General features: G+C 36.0%; 1 protein-coding gene across 1 annotated transcript in view; it reads left to right on the plus strand.

Annotated features, from left to right (window-relative positions):
* Window positions 1-20,560, plus strand: part of LOC149417427 (HEAT repeat-containing protein 5B) — a 180,914-nt gene extending 160,354 nt beyond the window's left edge. The window contains exons 25-36 of the mRNA XM_089640295.1: window positions 958-1,081; window positions 1,254-1,569; window positions 2,732-2,875; window positions 3,147-3,260; window positions 4,229-4,352; window positions 5,891-6,042; window positions 8,876-9,172; window positions 10,119-10,337; window positions 11,740-11,879; window positions 14,319-14,529; window positions 16,871-17,016; window positions 17,759-20,560. Of these exons, the coding sequence (XP_089496421.1) occupies window positions 958-1,081; window positions 1,254-1,569; window positions 2,732-2,875; window positions 3,147-3,260; window positions 4,229-4,352; window positions 5,891-6,042; window positions 8,876-9,172; window positions 10,119-10,337; window positions 11,740-11,879; window positions 14,319-14,529; window positions 16,871-17,016; window positions 17,759-17,938 (2,167 nt within the window). The 3' untranslated portion in view covers window positions 17,939-20,560. The remainder of the gene's footprint in view (window positions 1-957; window positions 1,082-1,253; window positions 1,570-2,731; window positions 2,876-3,146; window positions 3,261-4,228; window positions 4,353-5,890; window positions 6,043-8,875; window positions 9,173-10,118; window positions 10,338-11,739; window positions 11,880-14,318; window positions 14,530-16,870; window positions 17,017-17,758) is intronic.
* The last annotated feature ends 756 nt before the right edge of the window (window positions 20,561-21,316 follow it).

Below are 21,316 nucleotides of genomic sequence, written 5' to 3' on the forward strand. Positions count from 1 at the left end.
GAAACAGTATCATTAGTATACCTACCAGGCCCATGAACGACCTAGATAAGCTTGTCTACAAGAGTAGATGTTGTTTTGGCTTGAAATGAGAATATGCTTGTTTGCTACCGGAATGTCACTTATCCGGTTGCTACCTCTCCATAACCATCACCTGCTGGAAAACTATTTGAAATTTGGAACAATTTTAAAGAAAATAGTCCAAATTCGAGTGCTGTTGTTTTGAAAAACAGGAGGATTCGAACTACCTTGGAAGCGAGTTGTTGGTGTTGTTCATGTACATACCTAATCTTATTTTTAAGTAAAAAGAAAGAATTTTACTATCTTGCAAATACATAATATCGTTTTATGTGCTCATTCATTTTTTTGTCACTATAATTACCTCAATGTATTGCGGAGGAACTCACTAAATTATGTCGTGTGCTACTTCGCGGAGATTCAGTGGTGAGTGATTGGTCATCCCGTTTTCCTTCCATACCTTGTTCTTCCTACACATACCAATTCCAGCAAACACCATTCCGTATCGTCTAAAGTATTTACCACGTATTGTCCACTTTCATGTGTATCTGGAGCTGTAATTCGTATGAAGTTTTGAATGCAACAGTTGTATTATAATAGCTTAATGTCCGCTGTCAATATATACCGGTCAGTGGTTGAGTGGGCATAGCGCTTGGGTCTCACCCGAGCGTCGCGTGTTCGATTCCTCAGCTGGCTAAGTCCTCCATCACAACACAAGCAACATTTTCGGCTTTCTGTGGTGGTAGTAGGAGATTTTCAAACATTGTTGGGTTATTCGTAACCTGGGAATGTTTGTCTTTCTTTATTAAAAAAAAAAAAAAAAAAAAAAAATATCATTTTTACATCTAAGAAATAGATGATATGGTGGAATTGAAGGGATCGAGGGATCGAAAAATCAGTAAATAGGTATTAAAATGATGTTATTGGATTTAACATTTCCAGGGTTCACCAGCTCTTGGTTTCCAGTCTCCACAAGCTGAATACGAAGTTGAACAACACAGCCCAGATTTACAATGAGAGTCTCGCCACCCTGGAGAAACTTGCTATCCTCAAGGCTTGGGCTGAGGTTAGTTATTTCGACTTTTTTCAAAACTCATCACTTTAGGTGACAACGCACTGCTCTTAAGACAATTTTTAGAATACCGGTTCGATTTGATTCTAGATAAATTTGCTGTTTTTGAATTATTACCTGAAATTTTTTTTCACATTTTTTTATGTATTCATACCTCAATTTCCAGGTCTACATTGTAGCAATGATCAGCAACGGTAGCGCCCCTGGCAGCGCTATAAAACAGCTGGAAGATGTCTCGACTCCTGGCACCAATGGCAACCAGACGGAGTTCACGCGGAGCTTCAGCGGCTCCCTGGGTGGGGACTCCCCTACCACCCAGGAGGAGGAGCCTAGCGCCCTCAGAGCCCTGCAGAACGACGACTTTGGGAACTTTGAGTTCAAGGGGGAGAGCCTGCTGAAGCTGGTCGAGCCAGAGCTGGAGAATCTAGCGCAGAATTGGTACGCAGCTCTGAGGGATCACGCCTTACTCAGTCTTCCACCAGGTAAATACCACACAAGAGTCTTAAATGTCTGGAGCCAGACGGACTTTGGAATCCCCAATTGGGATATGTTATATGTGTAAGTGACTCCTGCCGTCTTTACAATGTTTACAATGCAAAACGTAAAGAGTCAAATCTTATTCAGTCAGCTATTCTGGATTATTTTTTAATGATAAACTAATGTTTATAAGACAAGGTATTTTATGAATAGCACAAAGGATAACAAATTATTATAAGCAATAATTAGTCGCCTGAAATATTATACTTAACATTAATTTATCATTAAAAAAATAATAATATTTGACAACTCAAAATATTTCACCAACAAATGTAGATATAATATGTCTCAACGCCGTCTAATTGATGATTAAAGTACTAGTACATATTGAATTATTTGGCGTGTTGGGAATAAGCCGACGTAGCTTAGTGGTCCTCAGCACCTGACCGGACATCAGAAGGTGAGGGTTCAATTCCCGTCAGCGGCATTTATTTTTACTCGGGAGATATTTTCAATTTGTATGGGGTGACCGGATAACTCATCAAAATGATAATTCATTACATCTTTAAAAAGTTATATAAAGTCATGTTAAGTAATAAAACAAAAACTTTATTAACTGGGTTAAGTAGGTTAGGTTTAAATTTTTTTTTTTCATTGTTCCTAATGACTTTATATCACTTTTTAAAAGTGTGTTGAATTGTCACTTTGTTAGCAGGGTACTCACCTAACCGTGTAACCTGTAACGTATCTGATACTGTATCAAGTGAGTACGTAGGCACGAGTCTGCTGCGAGCCGCTCGCGGGTGGAGCGCAGTGTGCTCGCAGTGACCCTGTTTCACTGCGAGCACCATAGCGAGCACTAAAGGCGGATCCGGGAGGTCGTAGCTGGATACGCGGTTACCGTGGACGAGCCGTACCCACTTGCAGATTGATACAGTATCGGATACATTACATGCTACACTCTAGGTGAGTACCCTGCTGTTGAGTTATCATGGAACCATTGTATGGATATAGGCGACTAATTATTGCTTATAATAATTAGCTATTCTGGAGTCTCAGAAGGCTTCCATCTCACCTTCTGTACAATTTACCCACACAATGCAGTTCAGATTTGCAGACGGTATGAGACTGACACTTATACATATTGCCTTTTCTTTATCTTGACAGAGTATGGGTCCCAATTACCGCATGATGGTGGTGCCTTCTACACAGCGGATACGGTGGAGGGAGCTCGAGGCCACTACCACGATGTGTGGCCAGCCTTGCTGCATGCCACCGCCCTGCATTTCAACAAGCACACCAGGGAGATAGGTAAATACCACGCATATTAAATATGGATAGAATATAACCCACTTAATTCAAATAAATTATTAAGAAAATTAAAGTCCATATAGACCATAGGGAGCAATGGAGTGACCCAGACCTTCCAAACAATGGTGCCAGATGCAAATGGAGCAACCCATTTCGAATTAACGTGGTTCTACTGGGTTGCCTCTTTTTAAACCGTACTTATACGAAATGCCATCAAGTAACCATATACATACATATTTGTTACCTAATTTACAATAATTATTCTTTTCAGTTTTAATGGAAGAACCCAAGGAAATGGAACCTGACAATAGTATCAAGCCGAAGAATGATAATAATAATCCCGAATCTTTAGATGCCGATGATGAGAAATTCCATCTTCTCTTTGGTAAGCTACCGTTATGTCTACATACTTATTTCACAATTCCTTTTAAAAGCATAACTGTCTCCTCATGTTGTTATGCTTGTCAGCTGATTTGATAGAAAGCTGAAATGGACCTAGAATCGGCCTTTATTGGCCGACGGAAACCTTTCAAATATCAAAAAAACAATATGGCGCTGATTGGCCATTTGCTGACAATGTTACATTTTTACCTTCAATAATATTTAAACTCTAAAATCGCACATTTTTTCATATTCACTGCCCATATTTAAGAGGAGCATCATACCAATGATTTAAACTGTTCAATGCGCATACATATATACACACACACACACTATACTTTCACCCAGTAATTACTAAATATTTAAACCGAACCACATATAATGCTGCACATCGTTTAAATGTTTATTTATATAATTAAAATATTTATATAATATATGCTTATAATTTTCACGTATAAACACAACAAGATTTCTGTGAGTCGAGCCAAGAATTATGGAAAAGGAACTAAGCAACCGCAAGCGGCGTTTTGACTCATGGAAATTTTCTCCTGTTTATACGCAGCATAAGATTTTAATGAATAACACTTGTAATGACAAGGAAACATATCATAGGTACCCACTTTAAAATATTTAATATCTGTAAATTGTTTCATCACTGTGACCAATGTACTGTTCTTTTCTACGATATGAAATACATTATAATCAATGAGTAAAACCTCAAATTGTAATATTTAATTATTGAAGACAATATTAGCGATTCTTAATGAAACGAAAATTTAAAACCGAAAAAGATACGGTCGCATCTAGGATCTAGGACCTACATGCAACCCTATCTTTTTCTGATTTCACTATTTCAAATTTTCGTTAGAGAATCGCTAATATTTTCTTCGATAATTTAATAAATACATTAATAGGCGTGAGTTTCTGACTTCCGTAAAAGGTATTATACAATGTATTAATGTTTTCATTCAGGTATCTGCATGGAAGCTTTGTGCACATCCCGGGATACTTCTCATCAGAATGCTGTGACGTGTCTTCTCTCATTAACCACCCTACTGGATACAGCTAATAACAGGGCTAGGCTATTGAAAGACAGGTGTGTTATTCATCATTTTTACTTAGCTGGTAATAAAGTAAACTTCAGTTTGTTAACCTTTTAAATAACAAGCTCCCATGACCTAAATACTGCTTTAGTATGCCAAAGGTGAAAATCCCACAACAGAAAGTATTATTTTCATACATAATTGGATATGCCGGCGCTCAAAGGATACAAATTTTTCATATCCAATTGGCGCTTTAGAACTAAGAGCAACACCATTTTAGAAAAAAAAATTGGTAGATTCAAATGTTCAACTTCCAAATTTGACAGTTGACTTGACGAGCAACAACTTTTTTTTTTAATTTGCTATAAATGCATGCTGAGCTGCATTAAGTTACATAACAAGTACCAAAAACTTTCTAATGCAATTATTTGGCTCACCCGCATTAAGTTGTACAAAAACCTTTCTAATGCAATTATTTCGCTCACCTGCTTTAAGTTACATAACAAGTACAAAAACCTTTCTAATGCAATTATTTGGCTCACCTGCGTTAAGTTACATAACAAGTACATAAACCTTTCTAATCCAATTATTTGGCTCACCCGCGTTAAGTTACATAACAAGTACATAAACCTTTCTAATCCAATTATTTGGCTCACCCGCGTTAAGTTACATAACAAGTACCAAAAACTTTATAATGCAATTATTTGGCTCACCCGCTTTAAGTTGTACAAAAACCTTTATTATGCAATTATTTCGCTCACCCGCGTTAAGTTACATAACAAGTACAAAAACCTTTCTAATGCAATTATTTGGCTCACCTGCGTTAAGTTACATAACAAGTACAAAAACCTTTCCAATGCGATTATTTGGCTCACCTGCTTTAAGTTACATAACAAGTACAAAAACCTTTGCAATGCAATTATTTGGCTCACCCGTTTTAAGTTACATAACAAGTACAAAAACCTTTCTAATGCAATTATTTGGCTCACCCGCGTTAAGTTATTTCAACCAACTCGGTGTTTCCATTTACAACCATTTAAACAATCGCATTACCCTCCTTTTTGCCTACATTATTTTGAGGACCTGTGCACGCATGAACCTAATAAGCCCTGGATGGAACTGTTCGAGGAAAATTTGAAGCTGCAGCTTGAGGGGGAAGATGTATGAAAATCGTCAAAGCCTGCTTAAATTTTTTTATGACATCCCTATCCCTATAATACCAAAAAAAAACCTATATATCATAATCAGGCGTATAACTGCATTAATAATACAAAAAATAAAATAAAAATATTTCATTATATGTATACCACTTTACACACAAATCAGAAAAAAGATTTTCATACAAGACGGCTGCCAGGCAATTTCCCCTCACCCTAGATTTGGCTTCAATGCCATTCATTCAAAATCCCGCTAATGCTCTATCTGTGCACGTGGCTAACTTTTGCAGGCCATTTTTAAAAGTGCAACTATGCAAGTAAAGTTGCACATCCCGAAATTTTTTACAGGTAAGGGTAAACACCCTTACCGGTTGTAATTGTGAAAAAAAATTGAGTGTTTTAAAATTGATGATTTAAATTGGTTGTTTTTGCAGATCCCTTGCGATTGAGTTGTGCCACGTGTTACACCGCATTGGTCTGACCCAAGAAGGTGCCCAGCCCCTACTTCTGGCCGCAGAGGTGCTTCAGTCAACCATCATGGCTGCCAAGGAAGATCTGGATCGTAGGATGAAAGACAAAATTAAAGGTAGGCCTCATCTCATTTTGTTCCCCTTGTCCTGTTCGGGTTGGTACTTAAAGGTAAAAATTACGTACGATCCAAAGGGGGGTCACTGGGGTCCCCCGTAAAATTGCAAAGTGTCGGTGGCTCCTTCTACTCGTTTTTAACCCCTTGTGCCCTTTCCAGTAACACTCAGATATAAGTTACTATATACCGTTTTAACTGGACGCCAATCATTAAATAATGCAAAATATGTTGTACATATATGTATATTTTATCATCCTTGTCCTTTTATAATGTAATTCTTATTAATTTTCTTCTCTCTGGTCCTTTTTAAATTACTAGTTTATTACGTTTTTTTACAATCAAAAATAATACTATAATGAATTGGCTGGAATTAGCTTAATAAATTGGGATCACATAACTACAATCGTTAATAAATCCCTCAAACTACTTGGTTTCATCACTAGAATCACTTCGGACTTCAAAAACGTAAATACCCTTAGAACTCTTTACTGCTCCTTGGTTCGCCCCCCATCTTGAATATGCTTGTGTTATCTGGTCTCCTTTTTATGCTGTTCACATTCGACGCATTGAATCTGTTCAACATTAGAAAAAGGCAAATACTCATATGATGAAATCGAACTGACTCTAAACCTCTCTCCTTTGGAAGTTCGTCGGGAAAGAAATGACCTCATTTGCTTCTTCAAAATTATAAATGGTATTATTGATTCACCTACTCTACTGCAACTCATTCCCTTCAATATCCCCTCGCACAGACTCAGAAATAATGAACTGCTCTTCCTCAACCATCATTCGACAAATTATGGATATTATTCACCATTGTCCAGAATGTGTAGACTGATCAACTAAGTCAAAACCTTAACTTTTTTGGGATAAGTCTGAATGATTTTTGCCAGTCGCTAAACAAGTGACGGAATATTATAAGTGTCCCGTGGTCCTGACCCACGGCGTATTCTTGACTTGAATCGACTTGTTACTTTATTTTCTTATATTATATCTGCCTTATGTCTTTGCTTTCATGTACCTTTGTCTAATCCTGTATTTTTCATTTTACTGTATTCGTGATATTATTTTGTAATTTGGACGATGTCTGTAAATTAATTAATTAATTCATAAAAAAATTAATAGATATCATGTAGGTACCCAATTTGTAGAAACATTAATGTAACAATATTTTTCTCTCAATATGTAATCTTTGTGTTATTTTTATTATTTTGTAAAATTATTAACCTCAACACAGGCTTACAAAGATACAATGTAAAGAAACAATAAACAATGCCAAATGGTGAAAGAGATAGAACGAAATCTATATTTTTGTAGCCCTTTCCGGTAAAATTCACCTTTTTGAAGTGAAACTTCTTTACGCGCGTCATGCATTTTCGAGGACCGGAGTAAAACCGATTCATGACCGTCACGAAAAACCGTGATCATTTCGCTATAGGAGCTAGCTAATATTATATACCTAGTTTAGGTCACTCTCCAAACTCAGCTTCGCGGTCTAGAGGCAGAGCGCCCGACTGTCGTCGTGAAGAACCGAGGTTCGATCCCCGCTTTAACAAATTTTTTTTTTCTTTTTTGATTTTTTTAATACGAGGAAAAGTGATAAAATGCTCAGGTGCTGCGACTTTTAGATATTTTGACTATATGATATTTTGGTCGAAATATAGCTTACAAATCGAGTCGGTAGAGTCGCTCGGTATTTTGATTAATTATTTTTATTTTGAATCATTAAAATTACTAATCAAGGCCGATAACGCAACTAATTACCCTCGCAGACGTGCGTGACAAGTTTTTTTAGTAAAAAACACAGCCGTAAGTGAGTTTTTCAAAATTTAGAAATGTTTTTCAAATTCAGACTCCATACGGGTATGAGACTGTTAAAACACAATAGATCTTTTCCAAAACGGACAAATATACGGAAATATTTTGAAAAACGACAGATATGACTTCACACTGCCGATATATCTTCGATTCGACCCTATATAAAGCGTTAACGAGACGTTATGTGATATTATTCATTTGCCGTGTTTGAAAATGAAAATTTGCGCGGGACAAGTCAAGTACACGTTGTATACGCGGTTCTCGTCGCGCGAGATACCTCTCCTCGCCGTCTAGAGGCAGAGCGTTCGACACTCGTTATGCGGGACCCGGGTTTGAATCCCATATTTTTATAACTTTTAATTTTTTTTTATCACATGCTACTTATAAATATGTCAATAGACAGAAAAAAAAGAGAGAATGAAATGAAAAGAGAGAGAGAAGAACACTAAAAGTTTCACTTCCGTCGTGCGTAGGCTTGCCACACACTGTATTTTTTCGACCAAACTCGTGGTTTGTTTGCACGAAGGAATTTTTTTTAAAAGCAGTTGCGATCTGGGGGAGGTAAAATGTTAAAAAATAGTAATGGGATATTTTGTTTTAAATGTACATCGATTACCAAAGAGTTTTTATAGGATTACCTAAATTATAGACTGTGTTGTGTAAAAAAAACAACTTAGATAGCACACAAAACGCTTGTTTGGGGTAATTATATTACCACCCTTTGGTATTGGAGTGTTAACACATACCTAGTGCAATATGAAAATAAACGTTTTATTAATAAATCATAATTTGCAGTGTTGGTGGGCTAAGTGTAGGTTTTGCTATTGCGACAAGGGATATTGCCGACTGGTTATGAGATTTACATTTTCCTTTTCTACCCTCACAGTTAACATTTATTGCCTTCCAGAACACGGAACAATGAGCAAAACATTGCTGATTGGGCAGTTTTCATCGGGTTGTCATCCCAAGCATTTAACATCCCCATAATTTTAATTGTATCTTTTAAACTTTCTAGACCTCTCATCCGACGAAGCAGACTGCAACAACCCGCCCGCCTCTGTCCTCGAAACGGTCCAGCTGCTGGGTGAGGGGGGCCCCACAGGCGACCTACCCCCGGGCAAGTCCCTCCTGTTCTCCTGCCTCGAGGTGTGCCTGTGCCTGCTGGTGAGGCAGCTGCCCTGCCTTAGCCCCGGCAAGCCCCAAGCCGGGGGGCGCCCGGGTAAGGTGAAGGGCATCGGACAGCACGGGCCGAGACTGCTTGTTAAGGTTTTGGGCTGCATGGCGCATCTGACAGGATTGGGAAGCCCCCAAGGTGAGCATTGTAACCAATTTCTTATAACATAATTGATTCAAGGTTTCTCCGCAGAGGTCTGTCCTAGCGCATATTCCTTGCTTCATTCAAATTCACCCAAACTCTTCTGTTATCGTGATTATTGACATGATCTGGCTCAAGCATTTGATTCACTTTGATCGTGCCATGTCTTCCTTTGACGATCCCTACTTCTTCTACCATTCAGTTTTATGTCATATATTTATTCTCCTTACACTATTTTCTTCATTCATCCGCTCTACATTCCCAAACTATCTAAGAGTCCCTTTCTTAATCTTTTTCATTATGCTTTTATGAGCCTTGCATTTTTTCCGGATTTTCACATTTTTACACGGTTGTACATGGTTTTACTACACATACACCTACACACTTGACCGGCATTGACACGGAAAATCCTCAATGCATCCTCAAAATGCCGTGGACAAGGATAGAATATCCTATTTGGAAACTAGCTGCAGTCCCCGGCGTTGCCCGGGCTTTAAGCACACTTTTTCCATATCAGATGTAGACAGTAATTATTTTCCTCTTATTTTGAACGTCAAGTATGCAAAACTTCATCAAGAAGTATCAAAATTTTTCCAGGTGGGAATAGGGGGATTACGAAATTGCATGTAGACAGTGACCTTCCTCTTGTTTTGAAGATCAAGATTGCAAAATTTCATCAATCTTGGAGTAGATTTGTTTGGAGAAGAAATGTATAAAAAATAAAGCCAGGCCGCCGGCCCAAATACAACATAGGAAACATAGCTAAAATTTATGAAATTATGCTATATATAAATAAACACAATTTTATTTACACACATTTACACAATATATTTGGACCCGCAACCTCTGGATTTGTAGAAAAGGATTGTAACCACTCTACCACGGAGGCTTTCAAAACATTTCCAGTTATTTGGATTCAAATGATTATTATACGTAATTTCAGGTGCCGTGGCGATCCTCCCTACCATCCTGTACCTCACCACGGGGGTGATCAAGGAGACAGGGCAGCAGGACTGCGTGCAGGGAGCCCCCATCAGCGCCTGCATGGAGCTTCTCACCTGCATGGGCCAGGACAGCCATGCGCAGTATCCCGACACCAGGGAACAGTGGGGCTCGCTCATGCAGAGCGTGCTCGCCAAGATTATTGATCTTTCCAAGAATGGTAATTCATTTGGTTCCACTTATTTACGATAAAAGACAACTACTTACGTCGGGGATACGGTAAAATATGCATAGTTACATTTCTTGCCAATCAAAGTTAAAAATTTAATGTATTTTGATGGTGCCAGCAATATTTTTTCTAGTTTGACATACTCGTATTAACCTCTCAGACAAAGACTTTTATCTACTATGTGTTCCTTTGAGAACTGTCAAAACGTGATAATTTTTGTGTTATTTACGAGTTTTGCTAAAAGCTTCATAACTCACGTTTTGGGAAACGTAGCCTCATTCTAAAAAATGTTTTGGAAAGATTATGAAATCCACTATCGCATTGTGTTGTAATACGTAAATATATGCGTTTCTAAATATACATTTTATGAAAACGTCAAAAATATGTAAAAATCGCTTACAATTATTTCAAAGCTTTGAAAAATGTACTTTTTTCTGAGTATCATAAAGAAATAACACTTTATATATTGAAGAAATATAATTAAAAACTATTAGTCACCTCAAAATATTAACCGTTCAAACTAAAATATTTTTAATAAATTATTTAGAAACGCAATAAATTATGAACGAACAAGATGACAGATTCAATCGGCTTAGATAATGCAACTCTACGTTCCATAGATATTCTTGAATACAGACGCGTAGCGTTATTCATTATCGATACTCTGTTTTTTAAATCATGGCAATCCGTATACTAGTGATGGAAATAAATCGATTTTTGTAAAATCTCGCGCATCTACGTGAAAAGACGTTCTAATGTCTTGACCGCTATTATCATATTTACGTCTTTTGACGTTCTAATGTTCTGAGTGGTTAAGCATGTCCAGCGATTCTGAAATTTTATTATTTTTTGAATGCCCCCATTACTCTTAACCAGTGTAACTTTCTGACCTTAATAGTACTCACGTTAAATACTTGCCCACACAGTAGAACCTCGTTAATTCGAAATCCACGGGACATCAAAAATCAAATTTCGAATTTCGAAAAAGGAATTAAAAATTAAAAAAAGACGCCGAAAATCGAATTTTTCAGTCGCCCCTTCAAATCCGGGTAGTATCTTAGGAGTAAATTCGTATTAATAAGAATTATTCCTTTATTTTCGCGGCCGATTACCGCGCTTTTAAATTCAGATATACAAAATAAATTCGTAAAATTGCGATATATTTACACGTAAATCGAGATTTCGCAGCCGATTTAGGTCGCGGCCTGCCCTTTATTTCGTATAAACCTCCCGGAAGAAATTCTCTAAATGATAGTGAAAACCCTATCAAACTCCGTTGCATAGTTCAGAAGAACTAAGCGCACAAACAGACATACGTGGATAGTGACTTTGTTATACTATTTAGAGATATACATATGTAATTATATGCATATATATTGCATTATCATTTCAGATGAGGAAGATGTGAAACTGGATGTGACAGTGACCATGATGTCCATGAGTGCGATCCTACCCTTTGCCCCCCCGACACAAATGCTGCATTTCCCTTGCATCAATCACTTCAGAGCCTGCTTGCAGAGCAGCGATCCTAAGGTAATAAAAATATTTTTCTAATTCTGGTTCCCGCTTCTATGGCCAGTTAACTATCGCCATATTCTAGAAGCTTCACTCTGCGGACACAACTCAGTAGAAGTCATAAATACAAAGGGAGATATGGCATGGAAGCGTGCCAAGCATAGATGATTATAAATTATAAATTTATTCCTTTAAATGTTATGGAAGCCAAAAGTCTCGCAGTTTTTCATGGGTTATGTCTCAATGTTGTGAAGTTTAAATACTAGTAGAATATTTTTACATTAGTTTTAGAATAGATGTACACTAGATATAAAATGTTAACTTTTATAACTAAGTAAAATAAACACTATGTGATTTGCAATGGTGTGGGTGAAGAATATTTTGCGCTCGGTTTCATACCGATCCTATCTCCCTTGTTTCTATTATCTAAGTAGAACGGCACTCGTACCAGTCATGGGGTTGCAGCATCTTCATCCACTCGTCGCTCGTAAGAATTAATTATTTTAATGTCTAGTTTGAAAGAGATGGAATGAGGAGCGAGATAGAAATCGTGTGTTCGATTGTCCACTCTCACAACATTCAGTCAAGTGGACTATTTAATAAATGCCATCCTACATCAATTCATACTAAATCTTTAATCTAAGATCATATAAAGGACCCTCCACAGAGCATCCCCACATACAAATAGGCCCTGAAGGAAATTATTTATCTCAAGGCCTCCGTCTGGATTTAATCTTTTAAAAAATCAACATAGTTTTTTTTTTACTATAATACAGCTATTTTAACACTCCGATGGGCAATGTGGTCTGGCCAGGCCATATAAGAGGTGTGGGCTGTCAAACTAGTTTTAGATAAGGCTGGTGTGCAAATAATGTGTATGAACGTGTCAATGTTCTAAATGTGTATATAACGGGAAAAGACAGAAACATAGGAAAAGATGTATATTCATTGATGTATATAATATTATCTTAAAACTTTAAAAAAAAATGGTTTGACCGACGATTGAACCTTCCTATCCAAGAACTGGAGTCGACAACTCTATCAACCTCGCAAACTGCCGATCGGGATTTCAGAAAAATGTGTCCGCGTGTGTGTACGTGATTGCCACCAAAAGTTGACAAAATTATTTTTTTTTATGCTTCCGATTTTGTTGTCCGGGTTAAATCTTCCCCATAGGAAAAACTTAACCCTTCCACTCACTTTTCCACAAATGATCAGCTAGTCAATCAACACTATGTAAGTGCATTATATAAGTAAAATAAATACAAAACAATACAAGAACAACAACACGTCAACTCATCAGATATCAAATGGGAAAAAAATTCACCGTCTCCAGATATTTTCATATCAGAGGGTTCGGCTCGGTAGAACTTCTAACAGGGCCTATAAATCCTACTGATCCCTCAACATAAATATTTAAAAAATCTTTTGTTATCCTACATGTATTCAAAATGACCGACTTTTGCATCTTTATATATAAATTTTTTGATAGATCTAATACGCCTAAATTTTTAATTAGAGAGCTATGTATAATGCCAGTAGCCGAAATAACGAATGGTAATATTTTTATAGTCTGAGAATGCCAAATTCTTTTTATTTCATTTCCTAAATCTGTGTATTTTATTATTATTATTATTATTATGCGCAGAGCAGGCAGCATTCTGCTGATGCGCTCATATCTGATTTCACAACAAGTTTGACAGTAAGTTGTTTTAAGTTTGAACTAAGTCCTTTCTTCTCTCCAAATGTGAATCCAATAGAGCTTTGAATTGATTTATATTTGTTGCATCGATGACATGTTGTGGAAGTTTGTTCCAAGCATCCACTACTCTATTTGCAAGGAAGTGTTTTCTAGGATTAGATGCAAAAGGCGTTTTGGTAATTTTTTTTGAGTGTCCACGGAGATTTATATTTTTATTAGTAGTGAAGATTTCTTGGATGCTAGGGCAACTGTAATGTCCAGATAAAATTTTGAAAGTCTCGATCAAGTCACCCCTTTCTCTTCTTTCTTGTAAGGTTGGTAATCTTAGTTCCTTGAGTCTATCTTCGTATCGTAGATCTTTCAGAGCTCTTGGTATTTTAGTGAAACGTCTCTATACTCTCTCTAACAGATTTATATCCTTTGCAAAGTAAGGACTCCATATTTGGAAAGCGTATTCCAGGAGAGGTCGCACATATGTTTTATATATTTTTAACATCATGTCCGGTGTTAGGTCAAGGAAGGTTTTCCTGATTAGATATGTTAGTGAATTTGCTCTTTTCACAATTCCAGCGATGTGTGGTTCCCATTTCAAGTCCTGTGATATGGTAACTCCTAAGTCTTGTTGTAATTAAGTAATGTAAGTCTTCTTGTCACTGCTTTTAGAGGTGTTCCATTAAGTTTGATGCATACGAGTTTATCTGCTGAGTTTCAGCTCCATCGATTTTTAATTGTTTTCATACTATTTTATAATCCAGGTGGTCCTCCGCTGCTCCCAGCTGCTTCGCCGCCTGTGGTCGCTGGGGCCAGGCTGGGCGCGCTCACTGGCGCCCCCGCTGCTGCGTGCTCTGCGCTCCGCCCCCCGGGCACCCGCAGGCGCGCCCCAGCCCACCGCCCAGCACACCACGGCCACACAGGCCATGTTGGCAGCCGCCGAGGCATTGCTTCCCATAACGCCCGATAACAGCAGTGAGTTCAATGGGAGATCTTTGACTTTAGGTTTTTGGTGGAAGATACTCCCAGTATCGCCCATTCGTTTCACAATTAATTCATAACAAGACATTCCAGATAGACTTTATCCCTTAGAAGACGGCTCATATTTTGTAAATATAATATTGAAAATTCTATTTGAAATAATTGACAGGCATCTACTATGTCCATGTTTTACTTAGGAATTTTCATGTACAATATTGAAATGCATTCAAATCTTCTAAAACCTTGCTTTATACACTGCACATTACAGTGCACCTCAAGGTAGTCATAATTTCATTATAGTTGGTAGTATCCTAAGGGTTAACCAGTGATTCTTTAGCTTATTTAGTTGAGTAAAAAATGAAAATGTGGATGTTATTTTGCTGTCCGTTGACATATTTTTTAAACTTCTAAGTTTTATACCAAAACTGGGTTATGTTGAAAGTAAAACAAAATTGAAAGTTCTATGTTTGTCTTGTACTTTTTAAAATTGAATCGTATTTATTTATCTTATAATATATATCTAGTTTCTAATCCTTTTTAACGGAATTCATTATGTTTTTATTTTATTTTTATAATTATTAGATTAACCAGTCAAGCGATAGCTACCCATATTTAGGTCTCATTCCTCTTGAGCGATGGCTGCCTAAATTTAGATGAATTTTTCGAATTGTTTCGATATTCAAAATTACTGAGGGTTAATTCACAGAATTTCAATGTTGATTTTCAAGTTGTGTGACAGTTCAAATTCTGTGAAACAACCCATCCTTAATTCAGGATAAACGATGAAATAAATGTGGATTAATTGGCTCTAAACCACAGTAAGCAATTTACATGTTTTCATATCAATATTTAGAGGTATAATTTTTTGAATGAGCGCAGCTGAATCTAAAACCGAATGCCCGAAAACTCCATCGCTCAAAGCATTTGTTTAGTAAATGGAGCAATGGATTGCTCAAGTGGTTAATTAACAAAAAACTAGTATTATAGTAAACGGAGTCATAAATTTCTCTAAAATATGTGTCGTCTGAGAGTTGAAATTTTGTAAATGTGGGTTATTCATTTCTGCATTTTCGTACTCAATTTTGTAATAATATTATGTTTTTTTTCCATTTAGTTCATTCAGCGAATAGAATATTTGTAGTACATATTTATTTAGACATTTTCTTTTTATTCTGCAACCATAGGAGATTCCATGAGAGGCAAGTAAAAATCATAACAATATAATTCCACTATAGCAACAACATTTTGGCTTTTTTTCTTCATTTAAATTAGTTGAAAAATTATTTATACAAACAAGTAACGATACTAGAGTATTATCAATTACCAATGTAGCTCCAGTGAGACAAAATGTAGTCATTTAAGTTAGTTTTTTAGAATTCGTATTATAAGTATTTGACATAACGTTACAAGAATTTGTGTGGCGAGTATACCAACATCGAAACAACACTGGGCAAGCAATCATGTTGACACTTGGAGATCTGACCACCGGATGAAACATTTTAACAACACATTACCTCTATCCAGGGTGGAAGATACTTTCAGCATCACCCTAGTCAAAGAAGAGTTATACCTTTGTTTAGTGGCCAAATTCAAATGGTCGGTTTCTACTACATAATCATCAGTTCAATGATCGGTGAATTCCTTTAGCCTCACAATTTTTTCCAACATATGTTAGTAGTTGAGTTTTCAAACACGTTGGGTTCCCATCCAGGCGTCGTGGGTTCAATTCCCCTAAGCCCTCCAACATTGCACAAATAATATGTTCCGCTTATTTTAATTGTCAGATTATTCAATACCAAAAACAAGTAAACGTCTTTCTTTAAAAAAAAATTTTTTTTTAAGAGTTTCTTTTTTTACTCACTCCTTGCGGTTGACGCTTTTATGTGGTCGCTATGCACGGTGTAAAGAAACTCGTAGTACAAGCGGGAAATAGGTGAATCTAATTCAAATAGAAAACCCAAAAAACTTTTTTTTCTGAGATTTTTGATTTTTTTTTTAAAACTTTTTTTCCATTTTTTTTGTCCACTAAAGGGTAAAAAAAAACCCTTTCAGCCGAGTCTAAGCTTCGACGCATTTAAAAAACATGATACAGCTGAAATTGACCGTTAGCAACCGATTTTTTTCATTTGTCTTAAAAAATTCCAACTTTGGATTGGATTTAGTAGAAAACGACAGCTCACAAGAATCCTAAAAAAGTTTTACAACAAAATCGACTCCAAATATGATGTGCATTCATCAGTTTCCCGCTTGCACTATGAGTTTCCGGACACCGTGCATGAAAATTAAAAAAAAACGTTTTGTTTCAATAGCGTTTTTTTTTGTTTTTACTTTGCAGGAGTTCAGATGCTGTGCCTCATTGTGCCGATCCTAATTTCCTACCTCAAGGAGACGGAAGACTTGATAACTTGCTCCCAACACTGCCGGACCCTGCACGACTACAGCCTGCAGTGGCTTATGAAGGTCGGACCCAAGTATCAACAGGTATGACCATTATTCATTATTATAATATTGTGTCCAGTTTAGTGTAATACTTTTTAGGCAGATTTTTCCTTCAAAATGTCATCAGTTCTACCAACCCTTGGAGAGTCCTAGAAAAGACTTCTAATGAGCGTCTTCGTGGGCATGTGTTATTTTTGAAATGACATATACATATACGTCATTTGTCAACAAATGACTTATGCAGAAGACATATCCATTTATGATCGAGTTCACACTATGGTTTTTTTGGTTAGTAAGTAATGGACTCTTTCAGCTGAAAAAAAATAGTATTTGTTCTACAAGGATTGCAAATCACATATTATCAGTTTTTGACGTATAGTGATACATAAAAGACATACTGCCGTAGGAACAGGCTGTTAGGTATTAATTGCAAATATTAATGAATTAATTTTTTTAGTTTCACGGATTTGGAACAATTCATCAAATTTCAAAGTTATTTTTCAAGTTCTGTGAGAGTTCAATTCAAGTTCTGTTATTATTTCAGTTCCGTGAAGCGATTGGCCCATTATGTACTACCATTCGTTCGGTAATCTAAACTTTGCTTACTGGACAATGTGAAGGACACTAAATATGACCAAAGCCATGTTTCAATTCTGAATGGTGGTTTTGAGATTATCTGCAACTCTCCTAGAGTCAGTCAGAACTGTCCAAAATTAGTAGCACCGAAGACAATAATTTATTTGTGCATTGATAAATTAATGAAATTGTCTGTTTAATCTTTTAGGAATTTAAGACATTAATGTCTCAGTCAAGCGAGCTTCGCGCCAAGCTGGAGAACGCCATCAAGGCCAATCAGATCGCCACCAATATCCTGGCTAACAAGAAGCTCCGAGGCGACGGCCAACAAAACAAACCCCTCAAGCCAATCATCCAGCTGAAAACAGATTTTAGCAACTTTAGTTAAATCAAATGTCTCATGTCAAACAATCCTACATCAACATATGCAATAAATTCAATTCAAACCTTTTGAATTGTCAAAATGAAATAGGCCAAAATATTTCATGAATACATCCAGCTATAACATACGTGTATTGATTATCAGTATGTTCAATTAAAAAATTGGTTTATTAGACACATATTTCCAATCCTGCGTCTTCACAATCTAATTTACTGTCGAATTCAATCCTATATTTAACATTTTCGGGCTGCATTTGGTGGGTGGATATAGGTACTACCGCCCCGGAAACCATTGTGTAACCAACACCTGTGATATAGGTCACCCCAAGTGGCTCGTTACGTTTGGTAACTTAGCGGGGGTTCCCGAGTGTATCGAGTGAAGTTTGTTTAGGTCTCGGTGGCGTAAGCGTCTACCCACCAACTGCGTGGTGGGCCAGATTAGGAGAAACTGGTTGAGGGAAACCTTTGTAGCAGAACCCTCTCAACCCATCGCCTTGCACTGCAGTGAGGAATGCTTTCATACATCCATCAATCCTGGATATACTGACTCCAGATTCCTACTCACTATATTACTATACCTTTTTCCTTCGCAGATCTTCCTCTCTTTCCTTTTCTTAAAAAATCCTCCACACAGGCATCCCCAAAAAGGACCTCCTGTTTGGAGTTGATTTAAAATAAAAAAAAATTGTAGGCAATGTCGTAATTTGTATGTATTTATATCTTTTATTTCGAGGGCTTAAAGTCAAAAGATGTTTACTACTAAAAACTTACAAATAATTCTAGGCCCAAGTCAAATAACGTTATCTACAAAAAAATATACCAGTAATTCGAGGCCTTAAAGTCAACAAAAAACATGCCAATAATAATTATCGGTACGTTTTTTGTAGATAGCGTTCTTTGATTTTAAGCCCCCGATTTTATGACGCCTCATAAGAACTTTATTGCTGGGTGGCAATTGGAGGATGGAAAGATTTGTTATTATGGTGTTGAAAGGCCCGGATTAAATGAGGGAGGAATGATAGATGTCGGTGGATTGTTCCACGTGTGTGTCGTATTGGAAGAAGTCAGACAAATGACCCGTTCTCATGCTGCCGACATCGACTGTGAATGTATGTACCTCATCTAATTATTATTATTAGACGGAATAAAACTTAACAAAAATTACGTATTAAGTCTTTGTTAGACAATTCCTGATATGTACTCTGAAACCACATATTTATAATTAATATTGAAATTGTTTCCTTAGATATTTCGCAATGTCTCTATGACGGGGCAACAACTACAGAATACTTCTAAAATTAAAATAAACACTGAAATAAGCTTTCAAATTTTATTATTAGAAAAACATATAATTTTGAATATATTCAAATTTTGAAATCAAATGTAAAATTTATAAAAATGACTATGTTTTTTCATCTAAACACTGAACTGTAATTACTGATAACGAACAAAACACATGTTTTATAAGACAAATGTATTATAAATATTATTTCCACCTCACTTTTTTGTTGTCTCGTATAAAAATAATTAATAAAAAATTCACAAATTTTCATACATTCTATGAGATCATATGAGTTGTTCACAATACCAAACAAATTATCCTGATGATTAAGAACCCTGTCATAGTGAGTTGTCGATTTCAGGGGGTAATTTTTATTAAATTTTTAATGACTTCACTAAAAGATGGATGCATGAAAACTTTTGAATTACATATTTTCAAGTTAATATTGTTTAGTATCTTTGAATACTGCTTCATTTCTTAATTTATTATTTTAATCATTCATTCCTTCAAAATGTGAAGACCAACTGCCTAACGGAGTTTTATTTTAATTCTGACTTTTTTTCTTATTGTATTGTAAAACTTGAAACATGCCATTCATCTCCCCATATTTGACTGGACATTTGATTTGTATGATTTGTCACAGTCATCATAGTAAATCTTATAACCTTTAAAATTGTATTTATATGTTCTGAAAATTTTTACCTTTCTCTTGAATAGGCATAGTTTTAACATACTCGTAATATTGATCGAATGTACTGATATTAGAGAATCTTAAACTTAAATAAAATATAACTACATAGTTATTTAAATGTTTATTACTAATATGACAAAATCCTACTTATTTAGGGATTAATTTAGTAGTAGAATTAATTAGATTGACCAAACGATTTAGAAATTCTTTTTTTAATGCTTTCCCAAACAATTAACCGAATCAAAATAAGTTACGTCGAATCATCTTTTATCAAACTTTTTATCTTGTGTGAGAAGGCAGTAAGTATGTATGTAAGAATATAAAATATATAAATTAATAGTTGATATGTATGACTGTTTATATAAATATTATTTAATTATCCCTAAATAAATATTTTTATTTCTCTTGGAGAAAATGTGTAGCTGTAGCGTTTATGTGGTAGAAAAAAAAACATGTGCCACTATTAAAAATTTTTCTAATTCAACAGGTATTATGTAGGTACGTATGTAATATTTTTAGAACTTTGATGAGAACATTTCACTTAAATGCGGTTAGGGCCATTGACTTTTTGTACTAGAGGGCCTGAGATTGAATAAAAACTGCATTCTTTTGTATGTACGAATATAGTCCTAGCCAATTTTTATTTTTTATTGTTTTTAAAACAATGCAACAAATTATTACAAATCTTCTGGCATCAAAATTACTTTTCTTTAAAAAACAATGGTTTTCAGCTGTAACAATATAAACTAGCAGGTAAAAACACACTTTTTTGTCAGCTCTTTTTTGAGCTTCGCTGAATTTAGTAAAAGCCCCTGTTAGTAGAATTTTGGCCATTTGTTTTGCCGATAACAGCAATGAAAAAATTTAATGTACGCAAAATATCGACAAATTTGAACACTTCTTTGCCGACAATTCCTAATTAAATTTTCCTAAATTTCTTTATCCAATAGAATAAATATAATGTGCGAAATTTTGTTAATTGAAAAATTCCATTACGAAAATATCATCAAATTCGTACATTTGGGCTACAATAGTTATCTTTGAAAATAATAAATATCACCACTTCTACATCATGTGGAGTGCGGAGCTAGTATATACGGCAGATATTAGGGTAATACTACTATGTCAGACAGATTACAGCGCTTCCGTTAGTTGCTACGGCGTATGTACCTTACCATCACCCCACACGGTGGTTATGGGAAGTAGTACTGCCGTACGACAGACATTAGGGTAATAACACCACCAGAAATAGGTTTCTTTTGCGCGAAAAAGTCACCACCCATCACTGCCTAAGGTCCAGGTGTACAAACTAATCAAATTTGACACTGTCACAAATCGGCAGTCATTGCCATTTTGAAATATTTTAGATCTTAGCATCTTGTCAAATTTTCAGTTGGGTTGTTTGATCGGTC

Source organism: Hesperophylax consimilis, chromosome 15 (genome assembly GCF_061612785.1).
Source record: "Hesperophylax consimilis isolate HC1 chromosome 15, BYU_Hcon_1.0, whole genome shotgun sequence".
In the NCBI taxonomy this organism is placed as follows: Eukaryota; Metazoa; Arthropoda; class Insecta; order Trichoptera; family Limnephilidae; genus Hesperophylax; species Hesperophylax consimilis.